Source organism: Fusarium oxysporum, chromosome 9, assembly GCF_000149955.1.
Source record: "Fusarium oxysporum f. sp. lycopersici 4287 chromosome 9, whole genome shotgun sequence".
Classification (NCBI taxonomy): Eukaryota; Fungi; Ascomycota; class Sordariomycetes; order Hypocreales; family Nectriaceae; genus Fusarium; species Fusarium oxysporum.
Genome location: NC_030994.1, coordinates 2977348 through 2995410, shown reverse-complemented (window position 1 = coordinate 2995410; position 18063 = coordinate 2977348). Strand labels below are relative to the sequence as shown.

General features: G+C 47.6%; 12 protein-coding genes across 12 annotated transcripts in view; 6 read left to right on the top strand and 6 right to left on the bottom strand.

Annotated features, from left to right (window-relative positions):
* FOXG_20823 (uncharacterized protein) overlaps positions 1–179 on the top strand; it is a gene marked incomplete at both ends in the record, with an annotated part of 1833 nt that extends 1654 nt beyond the window's left edge. Inside the window, one exon of the mRNA XM_018401130.1 lies at positions 11–179. Coding sequence (XP_018251515.1) covers positions 11–179 — 169 coding nt within the window. The remainder of the gene's footprint in view (positions 1–10) is intronic.
* Positions 180–326: 147 nt separating this feature from the next.
* Positions 327–2582, bottom strand: FOXG_12964 (uncharacterized protein; the record flags this gene model as incomplete). The annotated part of the gene is made up of 1 exon (XM_018392909.1): positions 327–2582. The coding sequence occupies one exon, from the start codon at positions 2580–2582 to the stop codon at positions 327–329; it is 2256 nt and encodes a 751-aa protein (XP_018251514.1).
* Positions 2583–3322: 740 nt separating this feature from the next.
* Positions 3323–4530, top strand: FOXG_12963 (uncharacterized protein; the record flags this gene model as incomplete). Its single annotated transcript, XM_018392908.1, has 2 exons — positions 3323–3560; positions 3614–4530. The coding sequence occupies 2 exons, from the start codon at positions 3323–3325 to the stop codon at positions 4528–4530; spliced, it is 1155 nt and encodes a 384-aa protein (XP_018251513.1).
* A 1218-nt stretch (positions 4531–5748) lies between these two features.
* Positions 5749–6512, top strand: FOXG_12962 (uncharacterized protein; the record flags this gene model as incomplete). The annotated part of the gene is made up of 2 exons (XM_018392907.1): positions 5749–6094; positions 6175–6512. The coding sequence occupies 2 exons, from the start codon at positions 5749–5751 to the stop codon at positions 6510–6512; spliced, it is 684 nt and encodes a 227-aa protein (XP_018251512.1).
* A 320-nt stretch (positions 6513–6832) lies between these two features.
* On the bottom strand, positions 6833–7923 carry FOXG_12961 (uncharacterized protein). The gene is made up of 2 exons (XM_018392906.1): positions 7536–7923; positions 6833–7474 (listed from the first exon to the last, which is right to left on the bottom strand). The coding sequence occupies exons 1-2, from the start codon at positions 7870–7872 to the stop codon at positions 6951–6953; spliced, it is 861 nt and encodes a 286-aa protein (XP_018251511.1). The 5' UTR covers positions 7873–7923; the 3' UTR covers positions 6833–6950.
* A 624-nt stretch (positions 7924–8547) lies between these two features.
* On the top strand, positions 8548–9408 carry FOXG_12960 (alcohol dehydrogenase; the record flags this gene model as incomplete). The annotated part of the gene is made up of 3 exons (XM_018392905.1): positions 8548–8894; positions 8948–9177; positions 9233–9408. 3 exons carry the CDS (start codon positions 8548–8550, stop codon positions 9406–9408), a joined length of 753 nt encoding a protein of 250 aa, XP_018251510.1.
* Positions 9409–9913: 505 nt separating this feature from the next.
* Positions 9914–10236, top strand: FOXG_20822 (uncharacterized protein; the record flags this gene model as incomplete). Its single annotated transcript, XM_018401129.1, has 2 exons — positions 9914–10119; positions 10197–10236. 2 exons carry the CDS (start codon positions 9914–9916, stop codon positions 10234–10236), a joined length of 246 nt encoding a protein of 81 aa, XP_018251509.1.
* Positions 10237–10282: 46 nt separating this feature from the next.
* Positions 10283–11427, bottom strand: FOXG_12959 (uncharacterized protein). Its single transcript, XM_018392904.1, has 5 exons — positions 11246–11427; positions 11093–11195; positions 11001–11036; positions 10583–10950; positions 10283–10377 (listed from the first exon to the last, which is right to left on the bottom strand). The coding sequence occupies exons 1-4, from the start codon at positions 11287–11289 to the stop codon at positions 10807–10809; spliced, it is 327 nt and encodes a 108-aa protein (XP_018251508.1). The 5' UTR covers positions 11290–11427; the 3' UTR covers positions 10283–10377; positions 10583–10806.
* Positions 11428–12079: 652 nt separating this feature from the next.
* Positions 12080–13032, top strand: FOXG_12958 (uncharacterized protein). The gene has a single exon (XM_018392903.1). It carries the CDS (start codon positions 12234–12236, stop codon positions 12924–12926), a length of 693 nt encoding a protein of 230 aa, XP_018251507.1. The 5' UTR covers positions 12080–12233; the 3' UTR covers positions 12927–13032.
* On the bottom strand, positions 12082–13870 carry FOXG_12957 (DOPA 4,5-dioxygenase). The gene is made up of 3 exons (XM_018392902.1): positions 13570–13870; positions 13436–13518; positions 12082–13374 (listed from the first exon to the last, which is right to left on the bottom strand). The coding sequence occupies exons 1-3, from the start codon at positions 13746–13748 to the stop codon at positions 13097–13099; spliced, it is 540 nt and encodes a 179-aa protein (XP_018251506.1). The 5' UTR covers positions 13749–13870; the 3' UTR covers positions 12082–13096.
* Positions 13871–14440: 570 nt separating this feature from the next.
* Positions 14441–15497, bottom strand: FOXG_12956 (uncharacterized protein). Its single transcript, XM_018392901.1, has 2 exons — positions 15400–15497; positions 14441–15344 (listed from the first exon to the last, which is right to left on the bottom strand). Exons 1-2 carry the CDS (start codon positions 15476–15478, stop codon positions 14566–14568), a joined length of 858 nt encoding a protein of 285 aa, XP_018251505.1. The 5' UTR covers positions 15479–15497; the 3' UTR covers positions 14441–14565.
* Positions 15498–17189: 1692 nt separating this feature from the next.
* Positions 17190–17874, bottom strand: FOXG_20821 (uncharacterized protein). The gene is made up of 4 exons (XM_018401128.1): positions 17716–17874; positions 17640–17657; positions 17460–17594; positions 17190–17414 (listed from the first exon to the last, which is right to left on the bottom strand). Exons 1-4 carry the CDS (start codon positions 17836–17838, stop codon positions 17376–17378), a joined length of 315 nt encoding a protein of 104 aa, XP_018251504.1. The 5' UTR covers positions 17839–17874; the 3' UTR covers positions 17190–17375.
* Positions 17875–18063: the final 189 nt, after the last annotated feature.

The window sequence follows — 18063 nt, the reverse complement described above, 5'->3', positions numbered from 1 at the left end:
AACGAACCAGGTTACTATCATCGTCACCACGGGACTTGGCTCATGTTACGAACCTCGGCAAGAAGCGCGTGCATCTTGCTCGGGTTTGCCCGCATGTACCCTGGTTCAAGCCTCTTACCTTCGGGTTGGAAGAATACAGTCTTGGGAACACTAAAGATGGTGGAGTACTGGAGCAATGAAGCTGAGGGAATGCTCTCGGTGTTACAGAGTATGACATGGTTATTCCAAACTATACAATAATTGAAATTTCTGGCAATTAAGTAACTTGTTTACTGAATAGATCCATGTTCCATCTGCTTCGATATCTCAGACAGGCTATGGCTTGACTAAAGTTGACACATTTTGCGAACTCCGTGTTTATCCCCAGCGTATGCTGCAACCTCAATCTGGAAGTGATCAACCAACAAGCAAAACTGGCTATCAACCCATCGTTCAATCGGCCGCAACGATGCATCAACAAATATCCGCCTCAATTCTCCAGCTCGTAAATAAACGCTCCCAAAGCCAAGAAGGACTCGATGTGGATACTCAGCCATGTTGGGATATCCATAAACCTGGGCGACGTGATGCCCAGATCTTTGCCCCGTATTTTTCACATCGACCGCCACCTTGACACTATTACAACCTGTAGACTCCATTCTAGGCTCAAATTCGAGGTTACTAAACCTGAATTCGGTGTACGACAATCCATAACCGAGTGGAAACGCGGCATCAACTCCAAGCTTGTCGAGTAGACTTTGACCGTACCAACGATCGTATTTGATAGCCGATGCTTCAATGTCAAGATCGGGGAGGTGGCTCTCATCTTGTGGGATAGAGAATGGTAATCTGCCCCCAACATTGACCCTTCCCAGTAAAACGTCTGCGAGTGCATGGCCGCCTTCTGCCCCCGCGTACCAGCTGATCATTATGGCGGGGACTTTGTCTTTCCATTCTTCCATTATGACAGCGCCGGCGCAAATAAGCACAACAATTGTCTTAGAGTTCACAGACGCCACTGCATTGATGATTTCAACATCTTGAGGTCTCAATCTCAGGGACAGTCGGTCACCGCCAGCACCAACTTCGAGTGCCGAAGTTGAACTTTGTTTGTCTTGAGATGGGTTACCCTGCACAATCGACAGCATCTCCTTTTGGTCGGAGTTCTTAGCGGGAGGGAACAGCTCCGATAAGCGAGGATCGTTCTGGAGAGAAGGCACCACAAACTCGCCCTCATCGCTGGCGTCGTAGCCCACGACAACAACTGCAACATCTGCTTTCTCGGCTGATATTGCAGCAGACTCAGGACTGTCGCCATCGTCAAGAATGATCTCTGCATTGGAAATCCCGTCCTTGAGTCCCTGGTAAGGGGTGACCACCGTCGGTGAAAACACCTGCGAAGAGCCCTTATCCCCGGTATTGGGTTTGTTTGCCAGGCGACCAATAAGGGCCAAACGAGTTACATCTGCTTCGTTGAGCGGAAGGAGAGGCGTACTGTTTATTGTGTTATTCTTGAGGAGGACGATTGACCGTTCAGCGACCTCTCTGGCGAGTTGCCGATGTTCTTTACAAAAGACGACGGACGCATCAGGTGTCTCTGAGAGAAATCGAGAGGCAAACTTGAGCTGTGTTCTCAGGATCCTCGTCGCCGATTTGTTGACATCAATCCAGGATAGTTCGCCGCTACGGAGGGCATTCTCCAGATGCATTGCTCGTTGCTGCGCGAAAGGCGCTTCGATATCGAGACCATTTTTGACCGAAAGCGCGGCGTCTCGTAAGCCAAAAATAAAATCCGACATAACAAACCCGGTGAATTTCCACTGTTCTCGAAGGATATTTGTCAAGAGAGCTTTGCTTTGCCCTGCCCATTCTCCGTTGACCGAGTTATAAGAAGACATCACTGAAGCCACGCCAGCTTCAACAACCCTTCTGAAGTGGGCAAGGTAGACTTCATGAAGAACGTCCTCTTCGATCTCCACATCAACTCTAAATCGTGCATTCTCCATGGAATTCAGGGCAAAGTGTTTAACACATGCCATAACATGATTTTGAACGCCCTGAGTAAGTGCAACTCCAAACTCGCCCAACAGAAATGGGTCTTCTCCATATGTTTCTTGGATGCGGCCCCACGCTGGGTGACGTGGAAGATTGATGCACACGCCAGCGAAGTAATTGGCGCCCTGTGCCTTGGCTTCCAGTCCAATGGCGTTACCAACACGGCGTTCAAGTTCAATGTCCCAGGTGGCGCCGCGTGCCATGGAGATTGGAAATGCAGTTGACGAGCCCATGACGACGCCCCTGGGTCCATCCGTGAACTTGACTCCTGGTATGTTGAGGCGAGGAATTGCACCCATGACGAATGGCTTGCGATTATATCGATCACAGAGTATTCCTCGTAGGCCCTCCCAGAATGGTACATCTCCATCCAGAAGATGTAAGCGCTCCGTCAAAGAGAGTTCTGTCAGTAGGCGAGAAGCGACAGCTGAAGGGTCGTGACCGAAGCTGACTTCCTTTACAGCCTTAGCAAAGGTCAGAGGCTGGTGGTTTTCACGACCAACAGGATGATGATGATGTAACAATGTCGGTGGTGTAACGCTCTTCATGTTGGCTGGCACTGAGATGAAAGGTCAAGGGTAGACGAGATGCGACAGATGCAGACTGAAGGGGGCTGTACACCTGTCAAAAAATAAATATGAAGACCTGTCGTAATGAGAGTGACTCTATGTAAAGGCGGCCAGAGCCATAGTTAGAATGCGCTTAGCACAATATCGCGGAGTCTCGGGTGAAAGGCATGGTGAACATGTGCCATCCGCATACCGAGTCGGTGTTGACCCAATCCGCGGAATGTCGGGGCATAACCCGAAGGAGTCATGTCATGTTACAATTTTGGTCAGCTGAATGACACAGACACTACAGAGTAATTACCCCAGACAATTCCCCGCATGGCGATCCAGCCAAGCACCAAACCCCGCGTTTAGGCTATTTAGCTTAACCAGTCTATACCACGCCATTTAACTAGTTCTGGGAAGATCCACGATATCATCCGTTTGGTCAAGGAGTAGCGTGATTTAAGTGTTGCATAGCAGTCAGCCAACACTACTATGTGGTTCCGCATTTATACGAAAGTCTTTTTTTGAATTAGCTACCCTCTTGCTAAGTCTGGTTTCTTACAAGTTACATGTCTCCATCGTATATGGTATTAAGAAGCTATCTTTGCCTCTTTTGCTACCCCTGATCCTGCAAGAGTGTGAAGATATATAAAGCCTCAGTTGTCCTCTGGTTGATAAACCCTCTTCAAATCGGTCATCAAGGACACTCATCACATCTGCAATCTGCCTTTACAATGATGATCAAGTCCATTATTCTCGGTTTGGTATATGTTACCACAGCCTACGGAGCCGTACTCGAGAAACGCGCTCCAGCCCCTTTCTCCAACTTTACCAGAAACGAATTCTTCAAGCCTGCAGCAGATGCTCAACTCTGGGGCACACTCTATGCCCGATCACTCCAGTTGCCCGATGAGTCGCTGCTCATGACGTGGGAAAACTACCCAGCTGAGTCCAAGGCATACCCCGTCAACCGTCAGTCTTCTATAAACTCTTTCGTGTGCCACGGATGCTAACTCATCAAATAGACCCTATCTACAAGTCTGTGGATGGTGGTGCAACTTGGTCCAATTTCAGTGCTGTCAAAGACACCCAGAACGGCTGGGGCATGCGATTCCAGCCATTCCTGTATACTCTTCCAACTGACTTTGGTGGTTATGCCAGGGGTACCATTCTGGCAGCTGGTGTTTCGACCCCTGAAAGCCTCGAAGGTGGTGTATACATTGAAGTTTACGCAAGTAAAGATGGTGCAAAAACCTGGGAGTTTGTCTCTCACATTGCGTATGGCGATGGACCTAATACCATCAAGAATGGCGATAAAGCACTGTGGGAGCCTTTCTTCTTAATGTACAAGGATCAGCTGGTCTGTTATTACTCTGACCAACGGGACCCCAAGCATGCCCAGAAGCTCGTCCATACCACTACCACCGATCTCAAAACGTGGTCAGACATTGTCGAGGATGAGGCCGAGAGCAACTATGACGCTCGCCCCGGCATGACCACTGTCGCTCATATCGAGAGCACTAACAAGTGGATCATGACTTGGGAACGCTGTGGTGTTGATGCCTGCAGAGTCTACTACAAAGTCTCCGATAGCCCTCTCACTTTTGGACCCATTCCCGGAACCAGACTCAAAGCCACCGACGGTAGCCTATTCTCTAGCGGACCATATGTGACTTGGGTCCGTAACCCTTACACCAGTGATGGCTCTGGCATCATCATTGTTAGCACCACTTCCTCCGAAAACATTCTCATTCAAGGTGACAACCCTGCCGAAGGAAAGTGGAAGAAGGTCGATATTAACCATTGGTCCGCATATTCCCGCAGTGTCAGAGAGATTACTATTAAGGGAACCAGAAGGCTTTTGATTGGAAACGGTGGCAATTTTGGAGACAAGAAGTACAACGGCGTTGCTGACGCCGTTGTTCCTATCCCAACGCTCTAAATTATTGTCCAGACTCAGTTTGTAGATGGATCATTGCAGCTCTACTACATATGTAGGTCATGGTACACGAGGAAAAAGAAACCTTTACCATAGCTTATACGAGGACAAAACAAAATGGGCCAGTGGACCTCTTGTAGTGTTGTCTCGTAACAAGTAGCTAGATTATATATTTTATTCTATCTCTAAATTCTACTCTCCAAACCAAGGTGAGATGGGCCGACAGTTTACCTCTATCTCAGTCTGGACGGTGTCACCAATTACCTGTGAGAAACCCATTCCCCAAGTAACCAACTCCAAAGTGTGTGCTGGACAAGATAGCTGTTTCGCGCCCAATGGTAGTTACGCCGCTCAGATGAGTGATAATCTCTCGAACAAACCACATCATGTCGCTCTTTTCCATGTCTTCGACGGTCCGTCCGTTGAGTAAGATCTTTAGACGTAGGGACTTGGAATTAGTCAATATAGTAGGGCCTGCACACGGCTGACGTCTTTTGGTATCCGGTGAGTAAAATGTATCAAAGTTGCTCTCCTGGCAAATGCGGGTTTGCTACAGACTGTAAAGCGGATCTTGAACCAAACATGCGCTCATCATGACTTTTCCGAGATTTGCCGTGCCTAATCAGTACTTGGTGGAAAAGCCTATTTCCGCCACAAAACTCAACTTCAAATAAAACTTGGCCGTGACTTTGTGTGTTTAAGTCGTTCTGGGACGTGCTAGCTCGATTATGGTGGTTTGCGCATGAGATTACCACTGGAAAGCATCCATTCAGCGGCCCGGCGGGGTTAAATAAAGTCCGATTCTCCTGACACCGGCAGAAGATATAAAGGCATGGATTGAGTTGGGTTAAACCAAATTTTGTAGTGACGGGGATTTCCCTTGTATCAGCGCAAATAGCGAATGATAACTACAGGCACTGGGAAGCATAGAGCTCTGTCTTCTGCCATGAAAAAGACTGCGACCTACAAAATAGAGTTTGTAAGCTCGTTACAGTAGCATTAAACAAATAAACTCCAGTGCTTCCGAAAAAAATGGAATTAGATGGGTATACAGCTCAGGCAGCACCGTCAGAGAACCCAAATTTAGTATTATTTTGACTATTCTATTATTCTTCCTCAATCTTTAAGCACATCATTACATCAATACTGATCTGTTATCCTACTCCGCAACTCTCACCCCCAAATCCAACGTACAAGTCGAGCGATTGCCGGGTTGTCAATATGGAGCTTACCAAGAAACCAACCCCGAAAAGCACCTTGATCTTCGGTGCTGCTGGTCACATTGGCCGACCCCTCGCCGAATATCTCACACGCGAAGCCCCGGATATCCCAACCTTCGCTTGTCGCCAGAAGCACCGAAAAGTAGAAAATACTGCAGAACAAGTTTCCCGAGGCCGGGTTCTCGCGGCTGATTACGAGGATCTATCTTCATTTGCGGCGGCTGTAAAGGGCGTCGAAGGTGTTTTCGTCATATCGTCCAGCGGCATGTCGGAAAACGTTGCCATAACGAATCTTACAACTGTGCTGAAACAAGATGGCAGTGCAGTTCAGGTCATCCGCTTGCTCGGTATATTCTCTGAGTTCAACCCCCACCACGTGCCTGCAAATCTTGGGCGGGGAGCCTGCCCATTGAGCACCCGATGGCAGAGCGGATCCTCGATGGAAGCGGACTTCCAGTCACATACATCAACTGCGGAGCTTCTATTATCGATAATCTGTGGTTACAGATCCAGCCGGTCCTGTTGAATAAGACGTTCATCTGTACAGAGCATCGGGTGCCGTTTCTCGACCCGCAAGACATTGCAGAAGTTGCAGGGCACCTATCTCTCTCAGACAATGCCAAGCACATAGGGGCATTTCACACCATGAATAACGGCCATAACTGGTTGACGTACGAAGAAGTGGCAGGAATCCTTGGTGATGAATTGGGTGAAAGATTGCCTTTGACGGAAGCTATGGGGCTTCATGGAGTTCTGGGGCCCTAGAATGGGGAAGAAGGCGGAGCGACTCTGGGATTTCTTCAAGTTCGAACAGGCTAATGAGGAACAATAGGCTTTGAATAATTTTGTTGAACCGACTTTGGGAAGGAAGCCTACCACAGTCAGGGGCTGGATAGTGGAGCATAAGGATGCCCTCGTACATACTATGCATCCAGTCTGCCGGGGAGAGTGAAGATAGGGTTCATGGGTTATAGTTCTTTGAGCACAGAGAATGAAATGAACCGGAATTAAAGCTCTTAACATAATCAAATTGGCCATCATCACATTAACCGTAGGGCTGATGGGCTGATATGAAACAGACTCTGCATAGCCTGGCATCATTCTTAGTGAGGGCAAAGAACTAACTCTACCATATAGATAAATATAGATACAAGGAGCCAGCAGTTAATACCCACGGTTAGGAAGGTATCAGCCTTTGAGATTCTATGGTGCAATAAACCTTTCTAGGTTAGGTTCTACCGAGCCTCCTCTGTTTGTAAAATATTCACCAGGAAACCAACGCGGAATCTGCAGCAGGAAGGACGAATTGATATCAATCCAGATAATGATTCGACGCAAGAGCCCATTCAAACCAAGTACATTCAGTCCGTGTCTTTGTTCAACCATATCGTAGAGCCCCTGCATGTGTATTCGATACGCCTCGACACCTCCATGCATCGCCTCAAAGCTAGCCATCTTTGCAACAGCCCCAATAAGCGCGTCGCTCATGTCATCATTTGTAACCATCAGTGCATTGATCGCCGAAATTGCCTGGAGCCTGAGTTGCAGGATATGGCTTGGTGAAATGGAGGTACCAGAGACTGATGACATGTTGGCGGCAGAAAGTAAAAGAATTGTTTGGAAGGGTGCCTCTTGAGATAGGACCAGCGGGAACCAGCTCGTGCGCAAAAGACCTTTATTTCCGGGCTGGTCTAACTCTGGGATATCCACTGCCATGTGTACGAGATCTGTGACATCGACAGCCTGTTAGTTGGACTGGAATGTTGTACGACGTATACGGACACTAACAGTGATCCACGAGGCCAGGGACCTGCGGGTTCCAAGGACCAGGATAGGTTCTGAAGGGATCGACCCGGCCGCCGCCGAGCTGCCTTTCGACGGGAGGTAGTTGCCAACATAACTGGTCGACATCTTGGCTGACACATTCAAAGACAATTTTCTGTTCCTTATCCCGTCCCCGACGTCCTTTTGGACGGCCGGGTTTCGTGTAAGCTTTCCAACCCCGCTTGGAAATATGTGACCGGACACTTGAATCCGCTTTCAGCAAATCAGGCTGATCGGCGATGACGAATTTAAGGTCTGAGTGCAGTTGAGGGGTGCACTGGATTAGTGGACAGCGAGACATGTGTGTTGTGCTCAAATGACGAGGCGCGGTAGAGGTTCTGTAATCTCAATGATGTACGGTAGGGAGTAGTGAAAGCTGACGTCAGGCAGGCCCTAGACCTAAATAGGGAAATGCATCACGGCTCACTAGTTGCTCTTAAGGTTTAGAACTCAGCTGCCAAGTGGCATGACAGCTGTTGATCAATACGCCATATGTTCTAGTGTCAGAGAGGTTGAAAAGTCAAGATTCATAGCCTGCGCTATCTAGAGGTACCTCAATCTACCTCTGGCCCACTTGCAACTGAAAGTATCCTTGATATTTAGAATTCAGCTGGATGTCACTTTTATAGAAACTTGTATTGTGCCTTCCGATCTGCAATGGGATTCGATAGAAACGCTATACCTAATTTCGTAAATGCATCACGTTAACTAGTGATTAGTCCAACTTCCCAACCCTCAAATTCGCAGATATCAAGTTCAGTGCTTTTTCCCCTCCTGGGCATTTGGCTTAGTTACTATGACCAATTCCGCCAATGCATATGTTCAACAAGTGCTGTTGTCGTCTTCCCTTCATCGAGATCTCTACTTGAGCCTGGTTGTCTATATATAGATGCATCCCCTGACTTGTAACGGACAATACAGAAGGAATTCTCCCCCATACAAATTACAGCCTACAACTGATTTCATCGTTTCTAAAATGTCTCTCGAAGGAAAAGTCGTCCTCATCACCGGCGGAGCCAAGAACCTGGGTGCCGAAATTGCCCTATCCCTAGCCAGCATTGGCGGCAACCTAGCCCTCCACTACAACTCACCATCTACAAAGAACAATGCCGACGTTTTAGCAAAGACAATCAGCCAGTCATCTCCCAAGGTGAAATATGAGTTCTACCAAGGCGATCTTACCACCAAAGCAGCAGTTGACAACCTGTTTGAATCGGTGCTCAAGGACTTTGGCAAGGTCGACATTGTCATCAACACGATTGGAAAGGTTCTCAAGAAGTCCATTGCTGACATTTCGGAGGCAGAGTACGACAACATGTTTGAGTGAGTCTTGCCGCTTGAAGCTCCAAGTTTATTCTTACTAACCAAGACTACAGCGTCAACTCTAAATCGGCTTTCCTGATTCTCCAAGCTGGCGCAAAGCATGTCGAAGACGGCGGGAAAATCATCACTATCGTCACCGCCCTTCTCGCTGCCTTCGCTGGGTTCTACACCTCATATGCCGGATCTAAAGCTCCTGTTGAGCATTTTACCCGTGGCGCTGCCAAAGAGCTCATGGGACGTCGAATCAGCGTTAATGCTGTCGCGCCTGGACCGATGGATACACGTAAGTTGTCCCTAATACTCTTTTAATTGTGTACTAACAATAACGCGTCCTGTAGCTTTCTTCTATCCTCAGGAGGCCGATGATGCTGTGGCCTTTCACAAAAGTCAAGCGCTGGAGGGTCGACTGACGGATGTTAAGGATATTGCTCCCCTTGTTAGATTCCTTGTCACAGAGGGGGGATGGATTACGGGCCAGACCATCTTCGCTAACGGCGGTTATACTACTCGTTGAGTACTCCATGCCTAGTCAAATTCTATCTCAACTGAGGCAAAATCATTGACTGTTCATTGTACCATCGTTAGGCTAACAGTCAATATTCCAAATTAGGAAATTCTGTTTACATGCATGCCGTGCCAACTTGAATGGCTCTCCGTCCTCGTAAGATGGTTTAATAGATGATGAAACACGTCTTCACTAAGCTTCTAAGTTTGTAATAAGCTTGTTTCCCTTCTGTGTATCAAGAGTATGGTTTATCGCGAGGTGTTTCAGACCAAAACCCCCTGTTCAGAGGTTGAGCAACGACCAATCAGTGAAACTCCGATGCAACTTGTCCTTTAGCTTGTGAATAGGCTCTGAAGATAAATTAAGCGCCATGACTACATTTCATGTGAATGCTTATCCTTTTTGACTTCTGTTTTCCATTTGGCTGGTCCATCAACGACTCACTAACATAATCATCCAATTCTCGATCTCCATCTTCCCTTCACCCCTGCAGTATCCAATTTTCAAAGTCAAGATGCTCGTCAACATGTTTTGCCTCATTGCGTTCGCCACTCTTACCGTGGCTGCGCCTCAGCGCCCTGACCTCAACCGAGATCCTGATAATAATGGCGACCGAATAGCACAGACGAAGCGGGTCGAGGATCTCCGCAACAAGGGCCTTACTTGCCATGAGGGTGCTCAGGAAGCTTTTATATGCTCTGATGGCCTTGGTGGCGACTGGTCAGTAAATCTACGCGAACAATGCCGCGCCTGCTACATGAGATAATTGAGATGGACGACTAACACTATATGAATAGTTTTATAAATATTTTCGGAGAAGGGAACTGCTTGATTTAAATTGTCTATCTGCAGCATAAGCCGAGGCATTTCAATATCCGAAATGCTTACATGAATCGAAGAAATCCAACTTCCTCCGTCGCGCCGCTACGTATAGGCGGTAGAGTGTATTGCCATTATGTCCCTCAAGCCCGCGCTACTCTCTGCTTCATTACAATACTACCAGATGTTTCACGAGTTCCGGGAAGCTTTATAGTGGTTTCCTTCACCATGGCCTTCCGTCGTTGCATTCCGTCGGTTTCTGTATGCTTCTTCTATTAATCTGATCGCACGATCCTCAACAGGCCATGATTCACTAATAATGTGGCGACCTCTAGCCTGATAAGGGGCCGTCATGAAATAAGACCTCTCTTGCATGCGGACGATACTATGCCCACCATCCTTCATCAAGTCTAATTCTAGAGGGTCTTTACCTTTATTTAGACCTTCTTCCCAGTTGCTCAGTATTAAGACGCTTTGTGATAGAGTCAATATGGCCAGGTTACAAACAAAGACTTGGGTCATGGAAAAAGAAAGAGTCTTCAAACGCTTCGGCAGAAGTCACTCCCCGCCAGGTATTATACAAAGCCTTTAACATCTGCCACGGATCTTCTTGGGGTTGGCGTAGCACTTCCCTTCTCCATCGGCGCAGTCGTAGCCCTCCTCAGCGATCTTCCTGCAAGCATCCTCCCACTGATCACCGGCGATCTTGTCTTCAGTGGTGGCTTGGACACACTACTCTCAGGTTAGTGTGCATCTCATTTATAAAAGGCAGTTTGACTTACGCGACCAGACGTCTCATTATAGGTAGCACCGCCCCACTAAAGGGTCAGTTAGCTGATAGGAGATTACTTGACTGTTGGTTACAAATGCATACCTCGTAGCCTTCATCATTATACTCTGTGCATGCAGCGGCAGTCAAGCGCCAGTTGTAGCTATCGCCGTTGTGGCAAGCACAGTTGTCGTGAAGCTTCGCCGTCCTTTAGTCTTGTTAGACATCGTATTTTGACAGCCGGATTGATAGACTTACACGGCAGTAATGAGCAGGAAAGCGCTGAAAATCTTGGCAAACATGATGGATTCTGGTATTATTTGAGGAGATAGAAAGAAGTATTATTAGCTCGCAATCGCAGATAATTCGATGTAGATAATGAGTGACTGGAGGACAAAAGAGTGTCGAAGGTCCAAAACTGGTAAAGACTGTTGGTGATGGATGATAAGCCATTGACTATCAACGGACGTGCAGGCACTTATAACACCTTATCTCAGAGATCATGCGTCCATCTTCTCAGCTGAACGGGTTTGTCCGAGCTTTCTCCATCAATACAACGTCACAAATAACCAGTACCAGCATATACACGAATATTATGCCAACCTGAAACAATACCAAGGACCCTCCGAAAGATCAGCGCCAACATCCGACGAACCATAACGATATTCCCGCGGGCCTATATTCCAGAAACCTGCTTCTCGTCCAATCCAAAGCATTCTATCTTGAGGAATACCCCAGCATCGGCAGTTCCGAAGATGGAGATAGAATATAGGGATGAAACATGTCATAAACTCTAATTATCGCTGTCGGTGCGAAAATAGGAGAAGTTCATGACGCAGCCGAGGATTTGAAACCTCGGGATACGATTTTCCGTGTGGATCACCCGTCTGTATCCCTCGTGTGCACTGCCTTACTGGGCCAGAGTTACATAATTCGAGTGCATTGATAATGGGGTCCTTGTGTCATATGTGAATTTACGCATTGCCTTTTTGAGTCATGGAGGGTAGTCGAGATGAACTGGGTCCGAGATATCTGGAGATGGATGGGTTAAAAGATCAATGCGCCCCAGCTTGACAAGACTAGCTTTTATCAGCATCGAGCTTTCGTCGTTCATTCGTTTGTGCATCTAGTCAATCTTTACGGTCTTTACCAAGTCACTCATTCATCTAATTTGATCGCATCATTTTGCTTTAGCTGTCTTGCTTAATACTCGCATTTAATCACAACACTACTCAGCTTCCCCACCATGATCCCCTCCACGCTTCTCGCCCTCGTCAGCCTTGTCTCGGTTACCCAAGCCGCAGCCACTCCCAAGATTCTTTCCGCCGACGATGTCATCGTTCTCAAGACCGATGGCACTTCTCAAGTCATGAAAGCCGCTGACCTCGAACGTCTCGAGACTGCCCCCGCTGTCAACACCAAGACTCCCTCAAAGCGAAACATTGAGCGTCGTGGATGCGAGAGCACCGAAGTCCAAGTCCTCTCCGAGAAGGAGTTCCTCAACTGGGATGCCCCCATGTCTCCCGTCATCAGCAGTCTCGACGGTTCCAAGGCCACCGTCAGCGTCACTTCCGGCTTCACCATCGCCAACTCTCTCAAAGTAGGCGCCAGCTTCAGCATCCCTCTCATCGAAGACATTCTTACCACTTCGCTGAGCATTGACTACACCGAGACCTGGACTTCGAGCCAGCAGCAGTCTCTGTCTTTCCAAGTTCCTGAGAATCACCATGGTCTTATTGTCAGCCAGCCTTATGTCCGACGTGTTCAGGGCAATGTTCTTGATGGATGCGGTGATGAGATTGAGAAGACGGAGTTTACCTCGGATTCGTATGAGAGTCAGACTTATGGAAATCTTGAGTGGGTTAAGGGTATTATTCGTCTGTGCAGCAGCGAAACTTACCCCGTTCCCTTCTGCAATGGTGAGGGCGAGCACAAATAAGACTCTCTAGCTTAGAGCTTGGGTTAGGTTCGGTGCACAGGGTGGTAGAGCGCCTGTCGCAAGATCGAGCTCAAATGACACAATAATTCACATAATTGATTCCGTTCATAAACTGCTGTAATTTTAACTATCTGTAGACTGTTGACTAACTTGATGAATATTTCTTGCATCTAATCCTCTCTATTGAAAAGACTAGCATCCAGTGGAAGTCTTTCACCCATCCAGATCGCCCTCTCCAAATGATCCCTCTTCATCGACGCCCAGCGATTCACACCCTTTTCAGGAATAACATTAGGGTGAACCAGAGCGGATAGGGGTCCTCTCCAAATAGCAAGCCACGCGACGAAAGCGCCGAATTGAGCGGGCGAGAATACGTTGACTTCAAACATGGCGATAGGATGAGGTCCAATTGGCCTCTCCCAGAGCTTGTAGATTCGTAGTTCGGGGACTGAAGTTGATCATGTTAGCTGGTGGGCTTGATAGATGTTATTCAGGGTGGTACGACTTACACTCTCTTCGGATTCGCTCCCAAAGCTCCTTGGCGTACTTGACCTGCGTTTCGTTTGTTTGTAGGTAGTAGATATGAATGTCACTGATACCTGTCAGCTTGTCACGTGGTACTCCGAGGATTGATCTGACTTACAAGCCACCCCGATCACTTCGATCCAATGGATCTATAAACTTCTCGTATGCTTCGCTGAGCTTTTCTGACGGGGGATTCACATAGCTCTTCCCGTCTGCTGCTTTCTCGTCTGGCAATGGTGGGGCATTCTCATACCCAGTCAAAGGAGAGGGATATTTGAAGACTGAGGCGTCGCCCATGGTTCTTTGCTGGGCAATTGTGAGGGCGAGGTCAAAGTTTATTAGACTGATATAAAGGTAAGAATTGCTAAGGTTCTTTTGATGTTACAGTGAGGTAGCGTCTCTTTGTTCTTGGGGCCAGATGCGGGGGATTTAAACTCAATTGTTGGTTGCGTGACTGTTGCTATTAATAAGCTGCGTGAGTCAGCAGCTGAAGTCCAAGCGGGATCGCCCGACGCGCGCGGCAATTAGTTACCCTACACTCTCCTGTTTTCGCCGCGAAACCATTTCAAACGTCGGATGGAACCAAAAATGGAACATCTAGGGCTCTTCAAGGAATAACAACAAGCGCATCACAACTTTGGTGAATTTTGAAGATACAAAGAACTATGACGCGACACTCAGGTAGCTGGGGGTTTATAGAGGCTGCATCGATGTTTTCTGGGTAGCCTGTCGAGACATCGTTGATCAAGTTTGCCCCTAGATCCATCACTTGAGAAACGCCATAATGAGGCGAGTTCTTCGCAATGCGGATTTGAATTTGGACGGTGGTAGATTTTGACAGTGCGCCAAGGTTCATGAAGAGGAAGAGAGAATAGATCCGTAGCCATGGGTCATTATAGTCCGTCGTAGTCCGGTAATATAGCCAGGAAGCTCGAAAGAAGAATTATAATTGCTTGGGAATGGGTCGCTTCAGGCTCAGCAACACTCTCCCCAGGTTTATTCGATCAATATGTCGCCATCTGCTAATGATTGAAAGTATGTACAAGGAATTTGGAGCACACCAGGACAGGAGAAACAATAGCTCTATGCATTTTCTTCGTGTTCTATTTGCAGCTCAAGCTGTAGGAGCAGCAACCGCAGCCTGGTCAACGATCAGATCAACGGGTGTCTGATTAATACCCGTAAAGCCATCACCAACAATATAAACCAATCCATCATCACCCTCCATACTAAAATGACTCAGAGTATCCGTCGTTGCAGCGCAAGTCTGAACACCACCACCTTGCTGCACGCAGCTCAGCACCGGAACGCTACACTGGAGAGCAGACCCCTCAGCAAGAACCTGGCAGGTCAGATAAACTACGCCGTTGGTAAGATTCTCATTGTCGCTGGTACATGCGGTGATGTAGGCTTTGGTCATGTCGCTGTGTGTGAACCATGCGCAGATGGCCTTGGTGCCGGCTTTGATCTGTCCGGTGGCGGCGTCGATGTTGTAGTGCTGCGCGGGGAGGGTTACTCTTGAGCCAAAGTATAAGGGGGTGCCGAAGTTGTTGTCTGATCTGAGCTGGTTGTTGGCTGCGGGGCCGGAGCCGGCGATGATGGAGAATGTGGTGATTACGGCCGGGGCGTCGGATGTTGTAGTTGTCGCGTCGGCGGTGGTGGTATCGGCTGAGGTCTCGGTGGAGGAGAAATCAGTTGTAGCAGCTGAAGTTTCTGTTGTAAAGAGCGTTGTTGAGTCGGTGGATGTGGTGGTCAAAGCAGTGGTTGAAGTCAGAGTATCAGTTACCAAAGACTCGGCCGAAGTTGACGTCTCAGTGGCAGCGGATTCAACAGAGGTAGATACAGTGGGTTCAGCCACGCTTGACGTCAAAGTTGCCGAAGTAACGATCGAGGCTGTATAATTCCCAATTAGCGCATGCTCTTTGCCAGATCCCTTACACCATCATACCTGATGTCAACGGCTTGCAAGGACTGGCAGCCACGCCAATGAGACCGACGGCCAGAGATAAAAAGGCACGAGTATACATAGTTAGCGAAAGACTAAAGTTGGAATTGAGACGCTGAGGGAGAAAAATCAGGTACAACACGCAAATGGGGCCTGCAATGTCTTTATGGTGTTGGGGCTTGGGGCTAGCGCGTTATCATTAGTGAACTATTGATCTCAGCTGCACGCTAACACGATTAGCCCAGGGACCATTGACAGGAAATGCAGGGGAAAAATCAAACGGTCTGCCAATAGCTTCATCTGGTTTTGCGATTTACGAGCATCGAATTTCTTTGTGCATAATCTGCGTTTACTGCATTAGGAGGATGAAAGAAGTTCGACGCAGTAAAAATGATATAGCTTTCCCAACCCATGCGTCGCATTTTACTATATATGTTGCTTTTGTTTGCTATAAACTATTCAGTGTTGAACATTCTGCAAGTGAACAGACTTGAGATATAATGTTGCTGGGAGGAAAATACTTACACTTTTTTTTTTTTTGAAAATATGTAACGGCCTGGAAATGTCGGGTTTTGTTTCAGCTAAGTTCTCTGTGCTGATATAAGCTCTCAGTCACAAGTCTCAACTACAAATAACACATCTGGCTCACAACTTAGGCTTTATTTCAGGCCTTGCGATCAGAGCCGGACGGCTCATTTGCCACTACTAGTCGAATTATATAAGAAGTTCAGAGATGAGACTTATGAACAGAGAAAACTATCGAAATCTCAGCAGCGGCGAGATATTGTAAGTACCCGGGCGGTGGTAGCAGTTCCCCGCTGATGGCTTTGATCACTGGTTTGTGGCCATCTCATCTTTACCTCATACCTCATACGGACGGCCCTTGAAAGACTTCCATCATGCCCCAAGTGAGACTGTATAAATGCCCCAGCAAACTTAACACATTTTCCAGGCGATAAGGCTTGACACTATCATAGGACTTCTCCCTCGTAGCAACTCGGGGTATATCCGCGTCGTTCAAGGCCTCTCGCCTGGCGTACAACTTTGTGAGGAGCCTACTGCAACTCCAAAGTAAAACTAGGTTTGAGAGCCAGAAACTTCAACTTATATCCTGACTAGATGGTTAGTAGGAATATTCCCTTGCCTCAAGCTCTGGCTTCTAGACTTGCACATACAAAGCTTACGGCGAAGGGATGCCTGGCTGCAGTGCAACCACTGAACAATACGAGACTCTGAAACTATACTAATACAAGTCGTAATTACGAGAAGTTCGATGCCCGGCCAAACGCATAGATGATTGCCACTGCTACTGCACAGTCTGCCTGCATCACGGTTATGGACGGAACAAATCTCGGCACCGGTATAGACCCCACTTGTTTTCTCTTTCGCTCTTCGGCATGCTATTCCACCAACTCAGATGGGGAAGACGAGGGCGGCAGTGTATCCTCGACTTTCAGTCACTCACGGAAATAGTGTTTAGTCACCAGCAAGGTCCATGATGTGATTATTGGAGACGAGTTGCTAGATACTATTGGAATCGCAAGAAGTACAGGCGACCAATAACACCCTCTATATTTTGAGGTATTTTGATTGCGGCTTAGAGAGCTGAGATTCAGCTCTGCCAATAGAAACGTGGAGTCGTTTCGCTGGCCTCTCACCTGAAATGGAGATGAAAATAGAAATCAGGCTGGCGGCTAACGCAGCCCCCCAAAATAGTGCAATCGCTTACCATCTGTCAGATCTTCTAGCTGGGGTTGAGTCACACGCAAGATTGCTATTTACAATAATACGTCATTTTGTTCGACTTGGACCTTATGCTCACTCTGTTATTAAGAACTCCTCTTTTCGTTGAGAACACGACCTTGCTCTAATGTTCTTGATTTAACGATGAGTAGTCAATTTATTGATGTAGTAATATAAATGAAACCCAAATGACACGTGAACTACTGATAAGGAAATACACCGAACCCATCGAGCGCTTAGCGGCTGCATAGACAGCTCCGATCTGTGCATACACACTACTAAATCAGCAAGATCCACAGAAGTAGTCAAGAAGCACTCACCATCTTCTTCGCCGTCCACTTGGCGCATTTTCTGCTGCAATACCATCGTCTCTTGGTTGTATCTTCATACTCCCAGTCGATCCAGAACCCTCCATCACTACCATAAAAACCTCCGTCGCAGTCTTTGTGGACACACTGTGACGCGGTTAGTATGTCGTGCGCACAGCTGGATATACTTACTCCTCTTTCTTGTTCCCACTGTTATTTTAGGGATAATGTTAGATTGCTTGATTGCTGGTGGTAAATGGGAACTTACGTCAGGTTGGACGTAGTGGCAGCCGCAGCGAACCCAGCCTTTATAGTTCGGGTATCCGTCGTCCCAGCTGATGGCTTCCATCGTTATTGATGTTTGGAATAGGTGGAGTTTTTGGGGTTGCATTGTGCAAAGAATCAAAGGGGGAAGGTTCGTCCCCTTAAATAATGGTCTGTCCTGGTCCTGTGCAATCGTGCCGCTGTCAACATCCTTGTGCCGTACAACCCGGCCCTGGCATTTTGGGGCTGAGACCAAATTTCAACCTTTTGAAGATGGGATGTGTAATCTACAGTTGCACTTCTACCACACCAACAGCCTTTACTCCCAATCAGTTCCTGCAAAGCATTGGTC